The sequence below is a fragment of the Colletotrichum acutatum genome (genome assembly GCF_030867785.1).
Source record: "Colletotrichum acutatum strain CBS 112980 chromosome Unknown BDZ83scaffold_90, whole genome shotgun sequence".
NCBI classification, from domain to species: domain Eukaryota; kingdom Fungi; phylum Ascomycota; class Sordariomycetes; order Glomerellales; family Glomerellaceae; genus Colletotrichum; species Colletotrichum acutatum.
In genome coordinates this window covers 89,307-104,710 of record NW_026849084.1, presented here as the reverse complement: position 1 = coordinate 104,710, position 15,404 = coordinate 89,307, and the positions used below count along the sequence as shown (strand labels likewise).

The following is a 15,404-nucleotide window of genomic DNA, read 5'->3' as shown; positions in this document are numbered from 1 at the left end:
ACCACTTTTTGACGAAGTTCTTCCCAGAAAGACATTCATTCAAGATGACAAGTGCCTGGCGACATCGGGTCAAGATGTCTCCTAAACCTTCGATATATTGTGCGTTCAGTGGCTGTCTACCTGCCTCAACCAATTTTAGAAGGGGCTGAAGGATCTCAGTCGTCTGTATGATGTCGTCGAGCCAGCCGGAGAGACGCTCCAGTTCTGAGGTGTCATGCTTCGAAGGGCCGATATGCTTATTCGCAAGTTGAAGGCATTCCTTTGCTAGTGGAAGAACTCCAACCGCACCAACGACAAGACCTGCGACCTCCATGGTGCTTCTCCCCGTGGGAAGCGGAGGAGTGGGAGATGACCTCAAGGTGCAAGTGAGTGTTGATATCTCGCCTAGGGAAAGACAAAAGGCCCAAAAGGTTGCATTCGTCGGAGTTTCAGCAGTATCTGAGCCGCGATGGAAGCAAGAGCTAAGATAAATACCAGGTCACGAAGACTAAAGTCCAAAATGAGGGATTGAGGTTCGGAAATGGGCGAGGTAGAGCTGAGAGAAGGAAGGCAGCATGGCTTTGTGCAAAACGAAGAAACATTTGGAAACCTTGCCTCTGCTAGGATCCTCAACTACTTTCAATCATGCTCCAAGGGGGCATGGAGTGAACAGGGAATCAGGCATCCCCCAAGGAAGGTAACCACGGCCGACCGTGTCTCAGTGGGACATGATGTTATCGATACTCTCTACAGAAGTATGATGCTTTCATCTGGAAGTCAACTTTCTTTGACAATTCCAAAACATAGTATGTCCTGTGTCTAGCATTCATGTTCCCTCTTAAAAATAGCCCTAGTCCAATGAAGAAGGATCAAAGTCCTCCTTCATGTCAGGCAGCCAGCCTTTTGGCCGTTCCGTCCCACGGATTGCCAAGCCGTAGCCCAGTTTCTCCACCTTGCGCACCGACTGTCGCATAACCTCCATCTTGCCCCTGAAGTCTCTTGTCGGAATCTCTGGAAGGATCTCGAAGCAGCTGCTCAGCTCATGGATATCCATCAGAATGTTGCGGCCCTCGATGCCGGCGAGCTGACCGGTCTGGGCAGTGGTCACCGTAGCGAAACGCATCATCTCGCCAAAGAGGTCAAAGAGACCAAACATGTAGTCATTTTCGGTGATTGAGACATTGGCTGGAACAGCCGCTGCTGTCTCTGCCTCGCTGATGAGTGTCTGGTTCCGGAGGTAGTGGGAAAAGGAGAGGGCCTCAACGAGCTCCTCTAGGCAGCGGAGAGAGTGAGCGTAGCGGTAGCGGTTGAGGCCTTGGATGTCATTCTCAATGGCGGTGAGATGTTTCTGAATCTCGCCCATGCGCGTTTCGATCTCCTTGTTGGCGAATTTTGGAAGGTCGCCCAGCTTGTTGACTCTGGCCCAGTATTAGTAGATGGATGGCATGAGAACAATGTGAGGTCGGTGGGAGTCACCTTTGGCAGGTGAAAATGCTGCATCCATGTTAGCCAAGCTCCAGTTCAGACGGATTATTGTATGCTCACATCTTCTTACTCAACGCGGTGACATCTCTCGATGCCTTGACAATGCGTTCCCTCCGGTCGTGGTGCTGGTCTAGCTCGTCGCGGAAATTCATGAACATGGGGGTGAATTGAGACTCGGGCGCAGCCGGCTTCTGTTTGGGCTCATGAGTCCGCATGTTGCCATCCCGGTCGCGCTTAGACATCCTGAATTACTGCAACAGTTGGACGGTGTTGGTGAGATGCGAGGTCGGGAAAAAGTGAGGCCGTCGATGAAGTCAGTGACTTGGAGTGATGTTGCTGTGAGGTCGTGCAGGGTCAGAATTGAATTTAGTGGGGTCGGCAGATGGAGCACCCGGGGTGTGGGCCCAGCACACCCATCCAGGTCTGGGCTTCTGTGTCCAGGGGCTGGCCGGTTTTGCCCACGTCACTCAAATTTCCCATCATGGCAATATGGGGATTTGAAGCTTCAACCCCGAAACTCACATTCGCTTCAGCACAGCATTACTTTCAGGGCATGTTCAATGGCTTTCTGGCTCATTTTACTCGAATAATACTTTCTGATTGAATAGCCGATAACCCTGCGGCGAGACACATCTCACCCGATTCATACGTCAGCATGGCCGGCCTCGACGCGTTCTTCCGGCCCGTGCCGCTTTTCGGCGCCGCCGCGATCCTCCGTGTGGCGATGTTGTACTACGGCCTGTGGCAGGACGCCAACTCCGCCGTCAAGTACACCGATATTGACTATCTGGTCTTCACCGATGCGGCTCGCTTCACTGCTCAAGGGCGCTCACCCTACGACCGCGAAACTTACCGCTACACGCCACTTTTGGCCTGGATGCTCGTGCCAACGGCATGGCAAGGATGGTTCTCATTTGGCAAGGTCGTTTTCGCGGTCGCTGACTTACTAGCCGGCTTCTTGATTGTGCGCATTCTCGAGAGGCGCGGCGTGAAGATGGGGAGAGCACTGAAGTTTGCCAGTATCTGGCTGCTGAATCCCATGGTCGCAACGATCAGCACCCGTGGGAGCTCGGAGGGACTCCTGGGTGTATTGGTCATGGCGCTGCTTTGGGCCGTGCTTGAGAGACGTACAACGCTGGCTGGGCTGTTGCTTGGCTTCGGAGTTCATTTCAAGATCTATCCTTTCATCTATGCACCAGCAATTGTGTGGTGGATGGATGAGGAGATGCTCGATCGAAAGGGTGCAGGTCCCAGTCAGACGCAGACTTTTGGCGAAGCCGTGGTCAAGTTTGTCAATGCTGAGAGAGTCAATTTGGCCATCGTCAGTCTTGCGACATTCATGGGGCTCAACATTGCCATGTTTTCAATGTAAGAACCCAGGTAGCTGGCTATTCTGAGCAGTGCTAACCACCCCACAGCTACGGCACGCCTTTCTTGGTGCACACTTACTTCCACCATGTCACCAGGATCGACCACAGGCACAACTTCAGCCCTTATAACGTGCTGTTGTATCTGACGTCTGCTTTCCCATCCGCAGCTACCATCCGCATCGAATCTGTCGCCTTTCTTCCACAGATCCTGCTATCAACGGTCCTCGTTCCGTTCATCTTAGCCAAGAAGGATCTCGCAACGTCGATGATGGCTCAGACCTTTGCTTTCGTGACCTTTAACAAAGTCTGTACGAGTCAGGTAAGAGAAGACTGTCACTCAATCGGTCTCACAAGCTGTGGCTAACATTCGAGCAGTACTTCCTGTGGTATATGGTCTTCCTGCCCATTTACCTCCCCGGCTCAACGTTTCTCAAGAACCCGAAGCTAGGGGCTACTGCTTTGAGCCTGTGGGTTGTGTCACAAGCTGCTTGGCTACAGCAGGGCTTCAACCTGGAGTTCCTGGGCGTTAGTACCTTCTTTCCGGGCTTATTCGCGTCATCCGTAGGATTCTTCCTCGTTAATTGTTGGATCCTGGGTATTATGGTCAGCGATGGCGATTCAACAGCCATGGAGACAGGCGTTAAAGCCAAGCAATAATATTCGCAAGATGATGTAGATGCCAGAAGAAGAAGAAGATCTAGTTACCTTAAGGGTTCCATCACATACGTAGTGAACTGGACTTGATACCCGTCTACCCTTTTATTTCTGATGAATGTTGTCAGACCATCACCCACACCTAATGAACCAAATTACGTCTGTACCGATCTTCAGATCCTTTATTTAATCGCAATTTCATGCCAGATTTAGTCGACTGATATTGCCAAGTCCGAAAGAGAGGTTCAAAGGGGGTGTGGTTGTTGCCTGAAAGTGGACACGTGATCCGGCGTCACTTTCCCGCGACGGAACGCGCGTGGGCACACGACCTCCATTCATCCTCTACACCAACTCAATCCCGTCGCATTGCCCAATATTGTAGGCCTCACAGCCAGCACTCGAACCACGCGCCAGTCCGCGGTCCTTTCTTCCGTAGACAGGTCGCAATGTGGCTACTTGAGACTGATGGCAACGTGTTCGAAGGTATATCTCAGTTTACCCCACTAATTGTGCAAGATGCTGACGCGATTGATGCACAGGGCGACGGCTTTGGCTCCGGCCAGGCAAACGATATCTCTTCGGCCGAACGGACTCGGAACGTATGGGTTATGATTAGACAACCATTCTTCACGAACTTCGCTGACGGACTGCAGCCGGACAACTGGCCATCTCCCACAAGACCATTTCGCGCAAACATCTGACCATCGAGGTCGACAATGTGTCCGACGGCGACAGCGTACGTAGGCGCATTACGACTGGACAGTGCAATAGCTGAATGTCTTTCTAGCAACATCTCTCGCGCCGATCGACCGTCACCATCGAAGACTTGGGCACCAAGACCGGGACGACCGTGGACGGGCACAAATATAAGGGCGAGAAGCATGTCGTGGCTGCAGCCTCGGCAGAGATTAAGATGGGTGGCTGCCCTGATATGTTTCGGTAAGGATCTTGTCGTTCGAAGATGCGGAAAGCCTGCTGATGGTCTTCTAGCTTGACCTGGCAACCTGTGGCGCTCACATTCAGCTTCTCAAGCCGAGAAATGCAGTCCGACCCTTTTTCGCGACTGCGTGTCGACCTTGAGCAGCTTGATGTGAAGTTGTTGGCGGATTACAATATTCAGCATACGTCACACGTTGTCACAAAGAAGCGCAACACTTCCAAGGGTTTGCAGGCGCTGATCAACGGAAGGTACATTGTTGCAGACTCCTTCGTGGATGCCATTATCGCGGCCGCGACACCCCCAGAAGATGACGATATCACTGCCTCCTCTGCATTGGAAACAGATTTTGATGGCAACTGGCCAGATCCGCTAAAGCATCTGCCTCCTCGCGGTGGCGAGCCTGTCGAGAGGCCTCCATCCGCGTATGCGCCGGACGAGGCCCGCTTGGAAGTCTTTGAGGGGTACACCTTCATCTTCTACGATAAGGGACAGTTTGATAATCTTTTGGCGCCAATCACCAACGGCAAGGGCAAGGCTCTATACACAAAGGTCGATCCAAAGTCAACTACAGTAGACGATTTCGTTCTCTACGTTAAAACAGAAGCTGGTGAGAAAGGCCTCGGTTCCTTTGACGACGGTAGCGAAGGGCGAGGTGTTGTAGTTGTCCGCTTCGTGCCGAACAAGGGTGACATTGTCGATTGGTATGCCGACTTTTTCACTCAAGTCTCTCTCCGACTTGATCACAGACCCATCGAACAAAACGAGTTTCTCGAGGCCATTCTCATTAAAGATGCCAGCATATTGCGCCGGCCTTTGGAGATGGACCCGACTCAGGGTTCGGCAAGCACAGCACCGCAACAGGAAGTGGCGAGAGTTGACTCCAGCTCGATGGATATAGATCAGCCAACGACCTCACAAAACACGCCTCAAGAGTCTGCGCCCCCGCCTAAGCCTGCTGCTGCCAGAAAATGGTTGCGGAGGGCACCGACAAGGCGCTTTGCTGGATTCGACGCGGATGATGACGATGACGACGCCTTCACCCCTCCAGTAATTGAGAGCAAATCAGTCGACGCTGAAGCTGAGGACGAAGCATTATTCGTATCTCAAGATGCGCATGCGTCAAACGATGTAGCCGAACCATCGCCAGATACGAACAGACGATCTCAAAGGAAACGCCCCGCAGCACAGGACGATGACATTGAGGATATTATCCCGACAGCTGCCGCAGTCAAACGACGAAGGATCGCCGCCGGAGAAGAGCCTGTTCCGCGCAACGAGCCACCCGAGCCCGCGAAACCCGAGCCAAAGCCCGCGCCAAAGGTCAAGAAGGTGAAGAAGGAGATTGATGTTCTAGACGTCGCCCGCCAGCAGAGGGAAGCGATGGAGGCCCGACTCAAGGCAGAGAAGGAAGATTTAGCCAACCTGCCCGACGATGTTGACCTGGAGCAGATCCGTCGGTTGCACATCGTCGAGGAGATGCCTCTACGTCAACCACCAGCCAACAGGAGTCACGATGAAGACGATGAAAATGGCAGGTGGGATCCACGGTGGAATGGAAGGAAGAATTTCAAGCGCTTTAAGCCGCGAGGTGAACTCACGGGACGGCCACCTCAAAAGGTCATTGTGTCCCTGACGCAAGTTAAGCCCAAGGAATTTGGCATTGGAGACGATTACTGGCTAGAGGACGACAGCCAGCGCAAGAAGAAGGGCAACGAGAGCCAAAAGAGCGGTACAGCCCAGGACGAGCCTGCTCTCCCGCCACCGCCGCGGCCTGCATCTCGGCCGGCATCGCGACAACAGCGTGTCGTCCTAAGCCATGACAGTGAAGATGACGACATACCCGATACCCAGGCTGAGCCCGCACCAGTGCCAGAGCCTGAACCTGAACCTGAGCCGACGCCGGCGTCACGATCAAGGAGCACGCGCGCGACGACGGCGACACAGTCGCAGAACACCACACAGAGCCAATCGACGAGACAGACTCGCGGGAAGAGAGCTGCGCCAGAACCAGCCAAGGAGCCGCCGGCGAAGAAGCCGAGGGCCGCGCGGAAAGTCATCGAGGTTGCGGATAGTGACGACAGCGAAGATGAGCTCAAGTTCAAGTTTGGCCGGCGGCGTTAAGTGGGCAAAGGGAGGGAGTGTGGTAATAATGATGTATGACTTGCATTCGCGACGGGCGCTGCTTCTATTGTTGGGGGTATCTCTCTATCCGTATTCTGCATGCAGTCTCGACCTGATCAATTACAGGCGTCTACAGCCGCATCTTGCTTATATGTGCCTCTCAGTGCCATTGCTTATGTGAAACCGAAAACCATACCATGTACATCAGTCCATCTCATCCATCGCGCTCGGCTTTGAACCCTCTTCCTCATCCACCAACAGCCCCACGAGGCACGCGGAGAGCATAGTTTCGTAGTTCACCCACGGATGAATCTCTCCAAACAACTTCGTCCCATCACGTCCCGCGCCACGCAGCAACTCGGGCTCGCCGGCCGGGTGGTACGGCAGGTACGGCGTAATGTTGTACACCCTCCCACCCAACGCCATCCACGCATCCTTCCCCTTCCTGCCCGTCATCTTCTTCAGCATCGAGGGCGTGACTTTGAGGTATGGCGTCGAGGGCGGGAGGTTGCGCAAGTCGGCGTTGGGGCCTGAGATGCGCGCCCAGTCGAGCGGGGAGTGGCCCGGCGTGAGGATGACCTTGCGCGTTGGCTTGGGGGCTTTTGCGGAGTGCGTTGGCGGCGGCGCGAGGGAGGAGCCGAGAGAGGAGCTTCCAGATGCCGGGCCACGGTTCGGTAGGGGGCCGCGGGCGCGTTGGGGGGAGTTCATTGCGGGAAAGGCGGCTAGGCGGGGAGGGACTGGGCCACGGGGTGTTGGGGCTGGTGGTGGCATCATGTTGGTTGAGGTTGTTGAAGGCGGAGGGGGAGGAGGGGGCATGTTTCCTTTCCCGAGAGAGGATCCTGAGGGCGAAGAGAGTGATGCGCCGAGAGAGGGTGGTGCCATTGCCTTTGAGGGTTCTTCGAGGCTAAAGGAGGGTACGGGGGCGGCGGGAGCGGCCAGGGTTGCCTTTGGCGTTGTTTGTTCTTCGGTTTCTGGCTCGGTGACCACGGGCGGGGCGGGAATCGCAGGATTCGGGGAGGAACAGCGGATGGCTGGCGGAGGAGGAGGAGGCATAGCGACAGTGGTGCCGGTGTTGCGCGGTGCCGACGCGGGTGCGGCTACGGGGTCATCGGGGAGATTAAGGGTTGGCGGGGGAGGGGCATCCCGCGGCCGTTCCTTGGTGGAGGGCTCAGGTGCGTGCCCGTTCAAGGCCGTCGTCTTTGACTCATGTTGGTCGCTTGGCGGTGGAGGAGAGGAGGGCTTTGACCGCGAAGAAGGCGGTAGGAGCTTTGTGTCGTTTCGCCAGGCGAGGAGGAAGGGCGGCATGAAGGGGTGTATCCATGGCGGAGGGGCGACGATGACCCAGACGAAGGAGGCGAGGATGAGGGAGACGCCGATGTAGCCCATGATTGCGACCCTGTGATGGGCCGTTGGCCACGACGGGGGCGATGGGATGGGAGCAAGGGAGGTTGAAGGAAAGGAGATAGCGAGCGCTGAAGCTTAGTTGAGGTTGCGGCTGAATACTCAGATATGGAAGCTGCGGTTGTGTTTGTGTCTCTTTCCCATGGAGGTTCTGCGCAAGATGGGAAATCTTTGTCAGCTTGCAGCGGCTGCAACATTGACTTGGGCTTTCCGAGGCCGCTGAGTGGTGCAAGCTTTAGCTCGCGGGCTGCTAAGCGACAAGGGGGGGCACGGGGTTCACTGGCGGGGTTCGAGCCTTTCCAGGCTGTTCAGCGGCATGACGCGCTACAGTCTACTATGTACGGTAGCAGAGATGCGCATTTCAGGTGCAGTCTGCAGAAAGAAAAGAGGATGATGAGGTAAGCGGTGCAGAAAAAGTACGTACTCGACGCTAAGGTGATTTGAGCCGGGCAACCAGCCAGACCCCCGGGACACGGGCTGACGGGTAGAAGAGAAAAAAAGAAAATAAACGAGATGGAACCACCCGGACCCCGACGCCGACCAAAACAAAAATAACAGACACCCACACCACACCACACCAAAAGTCTACCACAGTAGAGAGGGGAGGAGAAAAAAGGGAAAAAAGCAAAGAAGATCGAAAGGTGACATGTCACCGCCGCCGGGTCCCGCTAAACCATTCACCATTTGCAGACTAGGGGAACCTACTGGCCGCCCCTCCACGCCCTGCCCTGCCTGTTGCTCGAATCCTCACCGATCACAACCTACAGGGACTGGGTGCCGAGGCAGACAAGGCAGGGTTGGTGGAGTTTATTGGCCGTCTTTTGTGCAGGATGTAGTTGTGTTGAAGCCGCAACGCATGAATAAACAAATGCCAATCGAGATGAATGATGGGGAAGGATGGCGATGGGAGGAGCACGAATGCATGGTCAATGGATGCAGGAACGACCAAAACACACAGTAACTATACCACAGCACCACAGGGTGAAGGGGATAGGACGCGGCACAATAATAGAAGCGTGGTGGACTCGTGAACGTGGTTCCTGTGGTTCCTGTGTTCCCGTTGTTCTACGGATCCCCAAATCGAGGCGAGTCCGAGCTGGGGTTCTGGCAGTGTCAACGATGAAGAATAACGATGTCATTTTGCATTTCTGCATCTCTCGTAATTATCGTCTCGTTCCGGACAGGCATCATATGGCTCCTTGTCTCTGCTCTTTGCCTTAGCCTTTTGAATGACATTCATTCTTCAACTCGCGCCTCCTCCTCCCCCTCACCTCCATTCCCGCGTCTTCTTTCTAACCTGAACGCGTCTTCTCTTCTTTTAGGCTTGAGCACCTGACGGCACATGTCTCATATCCGGCATTACTCCTGTTGATCACGAACGCATGTTTCAATCGCAACGACGTTTGACATCGAGTCTATCCGTTTGAAATCATCTGGAACGAAACAAGGCGCAAAGACACGCACACAACACACACGAACCAAGAAAGAAAGAAAGAGAGGCAGCGACAGAGACAGGCACACGACAACCTCATTCTCTGGCCCTCCTATCCTCACCGAGAGGAGCAACTCTGACCGTCGGAAATCTCCCACCTCCGGGCCACACACGAAAAGAGCATACGAAAACCGAAAGAGAAAAAAAAAGACATCAGAAACGGTAGCGATATTTGACACACACCGCATCGTGGATTCGTGCCTCGTACCGGAATTACAGGCTCTTCAACAACCCTCACCCAACCTTGACTTCGAAAAGGGACCCCCTCAAAAACAACCCCACTGCACACACCGCAGACAAGATTGGCCTTGCGCGGAACCCCCTTCTTCAGGTTTACTTCCAGAATTTCCAAGGGACAGCCCGGGCCAGGGGTGGACACCGGGAGAGAGAAAGACTCCAGGACTTGCAAGAGAGACACAGACGGCTAGGGACGAAGCCAAGCAACGCCAGGGACTTCCCAGCACAGCGGTCTTTCGTCCAATGTCTCGAGCACCACAATCAAGTACCTTTCCCCGAACCACCACCTCCTTTTCGCGTCGCTCAATGGTGGAGGTACTTCCTCACCTTTAGCACCAGCATCTGCAACCGCACCCGCACACCCGCACCTGCAGGTACGTACCCGCAGGCACGGTTAGGTGCTGCCCCCTCAGAAAATGCGAGCGCTCTCCTCCGTGGGCGTTGGCGGCGGCGGTGGTAGCGACAACAGCAACAACAGCAGGAGAAGCAACAACACGCCGTCTGGCTGCAACAATCTTTCGACTGCTCCCTCGGCCCCGTCTCCCTCACCTTCATCAAGGCACGCCGGCGATTCATTGACATCGCCGCCACTGAAAGGCACTCACCCACACACCACCACCACCACCACCAATACCAAGCATCCCCAACAGCCAGGAAACAACAATAAGCTTCACCCAAACCACCAAAAACATCTCGTCGTTCAGCAGGGAAAGCAGACGCCCGACTCGTCCCGAACTAGGAGAAACATCAGGCCATCCATCTCACCCGCCACCCGCATCAACCCCGCCGCATCTGCTCATCGTCCATCATCCAACTCGTCCAGGCCACCTGGGACGACGACAACGACATCATCCCGTCCATCGGCTGCTCCCTCGGGTTCCTCTGGCCCTGGTGCCTCTGCTGGTCCAACCTCCGCAACATCGTCGCCCGCCGCCGTCGCTGTCGACCGCAAACCCACGGCGGCCCAGCTCCGAACCACAAATAATCCCACCTCGACTAATAACACCAATCCTACCGCCGTCGATCGCTCGCCCACCCCTACCACTGCTGCTACTGCTGCTGCTGCCACTCCTACCACCACCATCACCACCACCACCACACGCCCACCACCACGGCCACTTACCGCTGCTGCCACTGGCCCACCAACGATAAACGGGCCCCGACGCATCACAGCTGCTGCCACTAGTGCCAGCACCACCAAAACACCCACCACCACCGCTCGCCTAAACACAACATCGTCACCTTCACCTCCCACCACCACTTCTTCAACGCCGACAACAACACCAGCACCACAACCCACTACAACTCCAACGTCGACGCCATCCTCTACATCGAGACGACAGCCGCCTGCCCTGTCCTCCAGCTTGCGCACACCCCTCCGCACACGAGACCAAAATGTCCTGAACCCCTCTCGAACTGCAAACGCCGCGCGAGCGAAGCCTTCGCCAACCCCGTCACCCACCACCGGCACATCACCAGCGTCCGCTTCCGCTTCCTCCACACCCACCATGCCCCCCTACGAGAAAGGGGGCAGCACCACCGCTCGCCAGCCGGCGATGCCTTCCCTCGGCGCAAAGGCAATCGGTCGAGCTCCTCTGACCCCGAAAGTCGCTGCGAAACCTTCACCCCCGGTCGTCACCCCCATGGGTCGTCGCCGCAACGACAACACAAGCAATAACAACACAAATTACCCCACACAACCGCACATTAATGGTGGAGGTGCAAGAGACGACCTCACGAGCCCTGCGCCTTTCCTGGCTGCGAATAACATCACACCTCGTACCGGCAGCCGCCAGAGCCGTGTCAGCAGTACCAACACAACCCCAAATGGCACTCCGGATCCGGACAGAAACGAATGGGAACGCCAGCCGACACTCGAGCCTCCGAGGCGGCAGGTCGTGACCTTCAGTCCGCCTTCAAGCGTAAGCAGCAGGAACGATGCAAACGATTCCAAGTTCTTTTACGCCAGCGAGGCGAAACCATCGCAAGCTTCCCAGCCAAAAGCTCAGCCTCTCAAAGCCCAGCCCAGACCTCTGGCTCCCCAGCATCGAAATTCGACTTTCATGTACGCCAACGGTGGTTCTGTCGAAAAGAACAGGCCTACATCACCTGGTATTGGTTTCACACCTGTCCTGGCGCCGTCGCTTGCACCGTCTCTCTCCCCGCAACTCGCCCCGGCGCCGGAGCCGCCATCGAGCAAGTTCTTCTACGCCAATGGAGCTCCGAATTTACAGCCTGGCTTCCGGCCCTCATCCGCAGCATCAATGACGGGATCAGTCACTTCGGCGTCGAGCAAGCTGCATAGGACATCAGCAGGCTCGGCGAATGGCTTCCCTATGGCCCAGCGACCGATTTCGCCAAACAAGCCAACCCAACCTCCAACGTCCGCGCCATTGGTCAAGAGCAATAGTATGCCGCCTCACACCGTTGGCCGAGCCCATATGACTAGCCCTCCGCCGCTCGCGCCGCCGTCACATAAGCGAAGGACGAGTACCGACACGCTCTCACAGGTGGCAAGTCAGGTTGGATCAGAGGCACCAGCGACAGATGCCATGATCATGTCCAGATTCATGGCTTCGCAAACATCGACACCCTCCGAATTGCCGTCTCCGACAGCGCCGAGTTTCTTTGCGCAACAGCCGATCACGATTGCGTCAATAATTCAGGCAGCAGACGATCTGGAGGAAGAGGAGGAGGAGGATTCGGCTGATGAGGATAACGATCTCGAGGACCTTCACAGCCCGACCAAATCATCCCATGGAGACCCTTTGAACGACATGGTTCTCAACGCGAGAAGAGAGCGCAAGGTTCAGGATCTGGAAATCACCAACGCGTCTCTAGAGGCAATCAACAGGTCGCTGGAGAAACAGTTAAGGAAGCAGACGGCAGAACTAAGGAGGTACAAGAGGCTGTCGAGGTCCGGGCGTCTGTCCGTCCCTCCTTCGGGCGGGTCAAGCCGGATGACTTCCGCCGACTCCACCCCTGCAGGCCTAGGCATTGAAGGACTGGACTTATCGGATCTCAGCGAGGAAGAGGCGGAGGAAGAGATGGACGATTCCATGTTTGAATCATCAGAGCTTTCCGAGACGGATTCCATGTCGATATCAAGCCCCAAGGAAGACCCGGAACGAGACCTACGCCGCCGGACAAGGGATGAGAAGCGCCTGCGCTTGGATCTCTCGAAACATAGGGAACTGCTGGTCGACAGCCAAAAAATCAACGTGAGCATCAAGAGATGCTTGAATTGGACGGAGGAGCTCATCAAGGAGGGCAAGAAGGCCCTCGAGTACAGCGTCCGCCCTAGCGACGTGGAGCTACCCCCGCGGGTACTCCGCCCGGCATACCTTGAAGAGAACGAAGATGGAGAGAAGGGGCAGAAGGATGAGTTTACAACCTCATTACCGAGCAGTCCATTAGATTCCCCGAGGAGTCTGTCGCCCCACTGGAGCAATCCGCAGGACCGCGATAGCGGCATCGAGCTGCCTGCGGACGAAAAGAAGTACAACACAACAACATAATCTACAAAGCAGAACGGATCTCACCGTCGCGGCCTGGACGTTGCGGCGGCATCGCATAACATCACCACTCACGGAACACACAATTTTCCTTACAAAACATTCTACTTTTCTTGCATGGCACGGGGGAATCAGTCCAGGTTTGGGATAAGTCGGAACCACGGCGTTTTCTTTTGTTTTCCATTGGCCTTTGAGAAAGACAGGGAAAAGGTTTCTCCTCCATCGGCGACGGCATCGACTCTTGCCCCTCCAGAGGGGCCATCACGAGGGACCTGACGCATACACACACTGCTTTTATTATACCTACTTTTTTTTTCTGGTTCTTTCTCCTTTGTCACACTGTTTTTTGTGTACCAACAGATACCCCAAAGCACTTTACATATAAACAACGGAACATAAAGGGGCGGGCCGAATGAACCATGTTTTCATGGCCGCGCTTAGGTTTGGTTTGGGAAACGTTTGTTGACTCTTGCCCAGAATTTATGGAGCAGAGCACAGAAGAACGAGACAGTGGGAGGAAGACGAGATGGGTCCAAAGCCCAAGCAGTCGCGAAGCCGATTTGTATCATAGCAAATTCAAGCTAAAAAGGCCGGTGAAAGACCTGGCGATCACTTCAACTTATGCGTCTTTGCTGCTCTATGTTTCCGTGTGTGACATGTCGAATATGTTCGAGTCGTGGCTGGGGTTATCTAGGGATTCCAACGTCTCTTCAGCTACGACGGCTGGTGGTTGTTGTGCTAGAAACTGGACACTGAGACGGCAAGGAGAATCTGCGAGATTGTGAGACATGAGGCTGTCAGTATCCGAAGAGATGGGCCGAGACCTTTCTTACTTCAACGTCTTGGCGTTTCAGTTCTTAAAGGAGGCGGCGAATTTCTCAACAGTCTCACTAGAGAGTGGGTATTTGCTACTAGGTGAGTCAAGTTTCTACCTACTCTAAAGGTCAGCGAGGCATTTCCCCCTTTTGACTTTGCGGATCGGCTGACTTCTGGACTTGGGAGAAGCCGAAGTTGGCGAGTAAGGGACTCGAAGAGTTCAAAAGCCCGGCTTGAAGCGAGATGTTGCTTTCCACTATTAGACTCCTTTCTGTCCATTTCGTGCTACTGACGGCGGTTCATGGCGATCAAACCCCAGTCACTGGCATGAATCTGCTCGTCTGGCAGGAGATCTAGTGTGGAATCCCCTATTTGATGGATAGATGTCCTCGTTCCTGTGCCTCTTGTCCTAGTTGGATCAGGGAGACACTGGTCGTCAATGCCGGCGGTGTTCTTCGCAAGGTTGGCTTCTAACAGGGCAGTGATTTATGCCTTCTAGATTTCGTTCTGCTATTGGATGGTATTTATTTGTGAATATATAGCTGAATAGGAGGTATGGGGTATCGCAGGGTAGATCTTATTGAAGACTGGGGTCTCTTTGCTGGTTCAGGAAATCGACGACGGCCAAGGTGAAGCTTCATGCTGCCCAGATATCATGGGCATCGATTTCCGAACCAGCTCCTAGGTCAAATTCACGGTTGGTTTCCCTGGAACAGTAGTAGTCTTTTGGTGCTTATATCAAAGTCCTTATAACCACCTCGTTATCCTCGTATGGCTGCTGCGACCACGTATCTAATTCGTCGTACTTTCCTACTCACGACGTTTCTTCCCCTTTTAAGAATATCTACACCTACATAGAGATAGGAGGGTGTCGATAAGCTCAAGGTTACTGTGTTGAGTCTCTAGATGTTGTATATCGGATTGGGCTCTATTACGCGGTTGGGCTGTAGCGGTCGTTGCCGCTATTCCTCTCCCCTCCTCCGGGCCAACCCTTCATAGCGACGCTGAAATCGCATTTCATCGACCTCATTGATAGGACTGAGAAGGTGTCCCGGTGCATGTGTGCAACTGAGACAGACGAGGGTGATACCAAATCAGAGCACATCCGATTCCTCCTGTTGGCGCTTTATGCCTCGCGGGTTGGTCGACGCGAGTATTGGACCTCACGCATATGCAAGTTGATAGTTCGCCAAAGGCCGCATGTCCAACTGGAACTACTTGAAGTGTGAACCTCAACGGCGAGGCTTAAGGAGTACATAGAAAAGTTTCCGTTGGATAGCCTCCAGTCTTCTTCAGAAACCTTTCGGTGAGGGGTAAACTGTAGGCAGGATGCTTTACAACTTGAGTTGTAGGTATTTTCCTTCACATTAAAAGCCCCTTGGTCTCTTCTGGGA

The 15,404-nt window shown here is 54.6% G+C and overlaps 6 protein-coding genes across 6 annotated transcripts; 3 read left to right on the top strand and 3 right to left on the bottom strand.

Annotated features, from left to right (window-relative positions):
• Positions 1-829: 829 nt before the first annotated feature.
• On the bottom strand, positions 830-1,706 carry BDZ83DRAFT_754941 (translin family protein; the record flags this gene model as incomplete). The annotated part of the gene is made up of 3 exons (XM_060514551.1): positions 830-1,397; positions 1,456-1,473; positions 1,525-1,706. The coding sequence occupies 3 exons, from the start codon at positions 1,704-1,706 to the stop codon at positions 830-832; spliced, it is 768 nt and encodes a 255-aa protein (XP_060361824.1).
• A 237-nt stretch (positions 1,707-1,943) lies between these two features.
• BDZ83DRAFT_631076 (GPI mannosyltransferase 1) lies at positions 1,944-3,780 on the top strand. Its single transcript, XM_060508879.1, has 3 exons — positions 1,944-2,832; positions 2,883-3,153; positions 3,210-3,780. The coding sequence occupies exons 1-3, from the start codon at positions 2,120-2,122 to the stop codon at positions 3,489-3,491; spliced, it is 1,266 nt and encodes a 421-aa protein (XP_060361823.1). The 5' UTR covers positions 1,944-2,119; the 3' UTR covers positions 3,492-3,780.
• Positions 3,781-3,934: 154 nt separating this feature from the next.
• On the top strand, positions 3,935-6,549 carry BDZ83DRAFT_754939 (uncharacterized protein; the record flags this gene model as incomplete). The annotated part of the gene is made up of 5 exons (XM_060514550.1): positions 3,935-3,971; positions 4,028-4,087; positions 4,142-4,224; positions 4,276-4,427; positions 4,479-6,549. 5 exons carry the CDS (start codon positions 3,935-3,937, stop codon positions 6,547-6,549), a joined length of 2,403 nt encoding a protein of 800 aa, XP_060361822.1.
• Positions 6,550-6,753: 204 nt separating this feature from the next.
• BDZ83DRAFT_584543 (cytochrome b5-like heme/steroid binding domain-containing protein) lies at positions 6,754-7,323 on the bottom strand (the record flags this gene model as incomplete). Its single annotated transcript, XM_060505766.1, has 2 exons — positions 6,754-7,148; positions 7,218-7,323. The coding sequence occupies 2 exons, from the start codon at positions 7,321-7,323 to the stop codon at positions 6,754-6,756; spliced, it is 501 nt and encodes a 166-aa protein (XP_060361821.1).
• A 1,917-nt stretch (positions 7,324-9,240) lies between these two features.
• Positions 9,241-9,834, bottom strand: BDZ83DRAFT_454343 (uncharacterized protein). Its single transcript, XM_060503172.1, has one exon. The coding sequence runs from the start codon at positions 9,628-9,630 to the stop codon at positions 9,310-9,312; it is 321 nt and encodes a 106-aa protein (XP_060361820.1). The 5' UTR covers positions 9,631-9,834; the 3' UTR covers positions 9,241-9,309.
• A 1,353-nt stretch (positions 9,835-11,187) lies between these two features.
• On the top strand, positions 11,188-13,197 carry BDZ83DRAFT_584591 (uncharacterized protein; the record flags this gene model as incomplete). Its single annotated transcript, XM_060505773.1, has 1 exon — positions 11,188-13,197. The coding sequence occupies one exon, from the start codon at positions 11,188-11,190 to the stop codon at positions 13,195-13,197; it is 2,010 nt and encodes a 669-aa protein (XP_060361819.1).
• Between the last annotated feature and the right edge of the window lie 2,207 nt (positions 13,198-15,404).

What these genes read in the sequence shown, in the direction of transcription:
- BDZ83DRAFT_631076 (XM_060508879.1), top strand. Translation starts at nt 2,120, where the DNA reads ATGGCCGGCCTCGACGCGTTCTTCCGGCCCGTGCCGCTTTTCGGCGCC. An exon ending in AACATTGCCATGTTTTCAAT is followed by an intron (nt 2,833 to 2,882) that starts GTAAGAACCCAG and finishes ACCACCCCACAG; the next exon opens with CTACGGCACGCCTTTCTTGG. An exon ending in ACAAAGTCTGTACGAGTCAG is followed by an intron (nt 3,154 to 3,209) that starts GTAAGAGAAGAC and finishes ACATTCGAGCAG; the next exon opens with TACTTCCTGTGGTATATGGT.
- BDZ83DRAFT_454343 (XM_060503172.1), bottom strand. Translation starts at nt 9,630, where the DNA reads ATGCGGTGTGTGTCAAATATCGCTACCGTTTCTGATGTCTTTTTTTTT.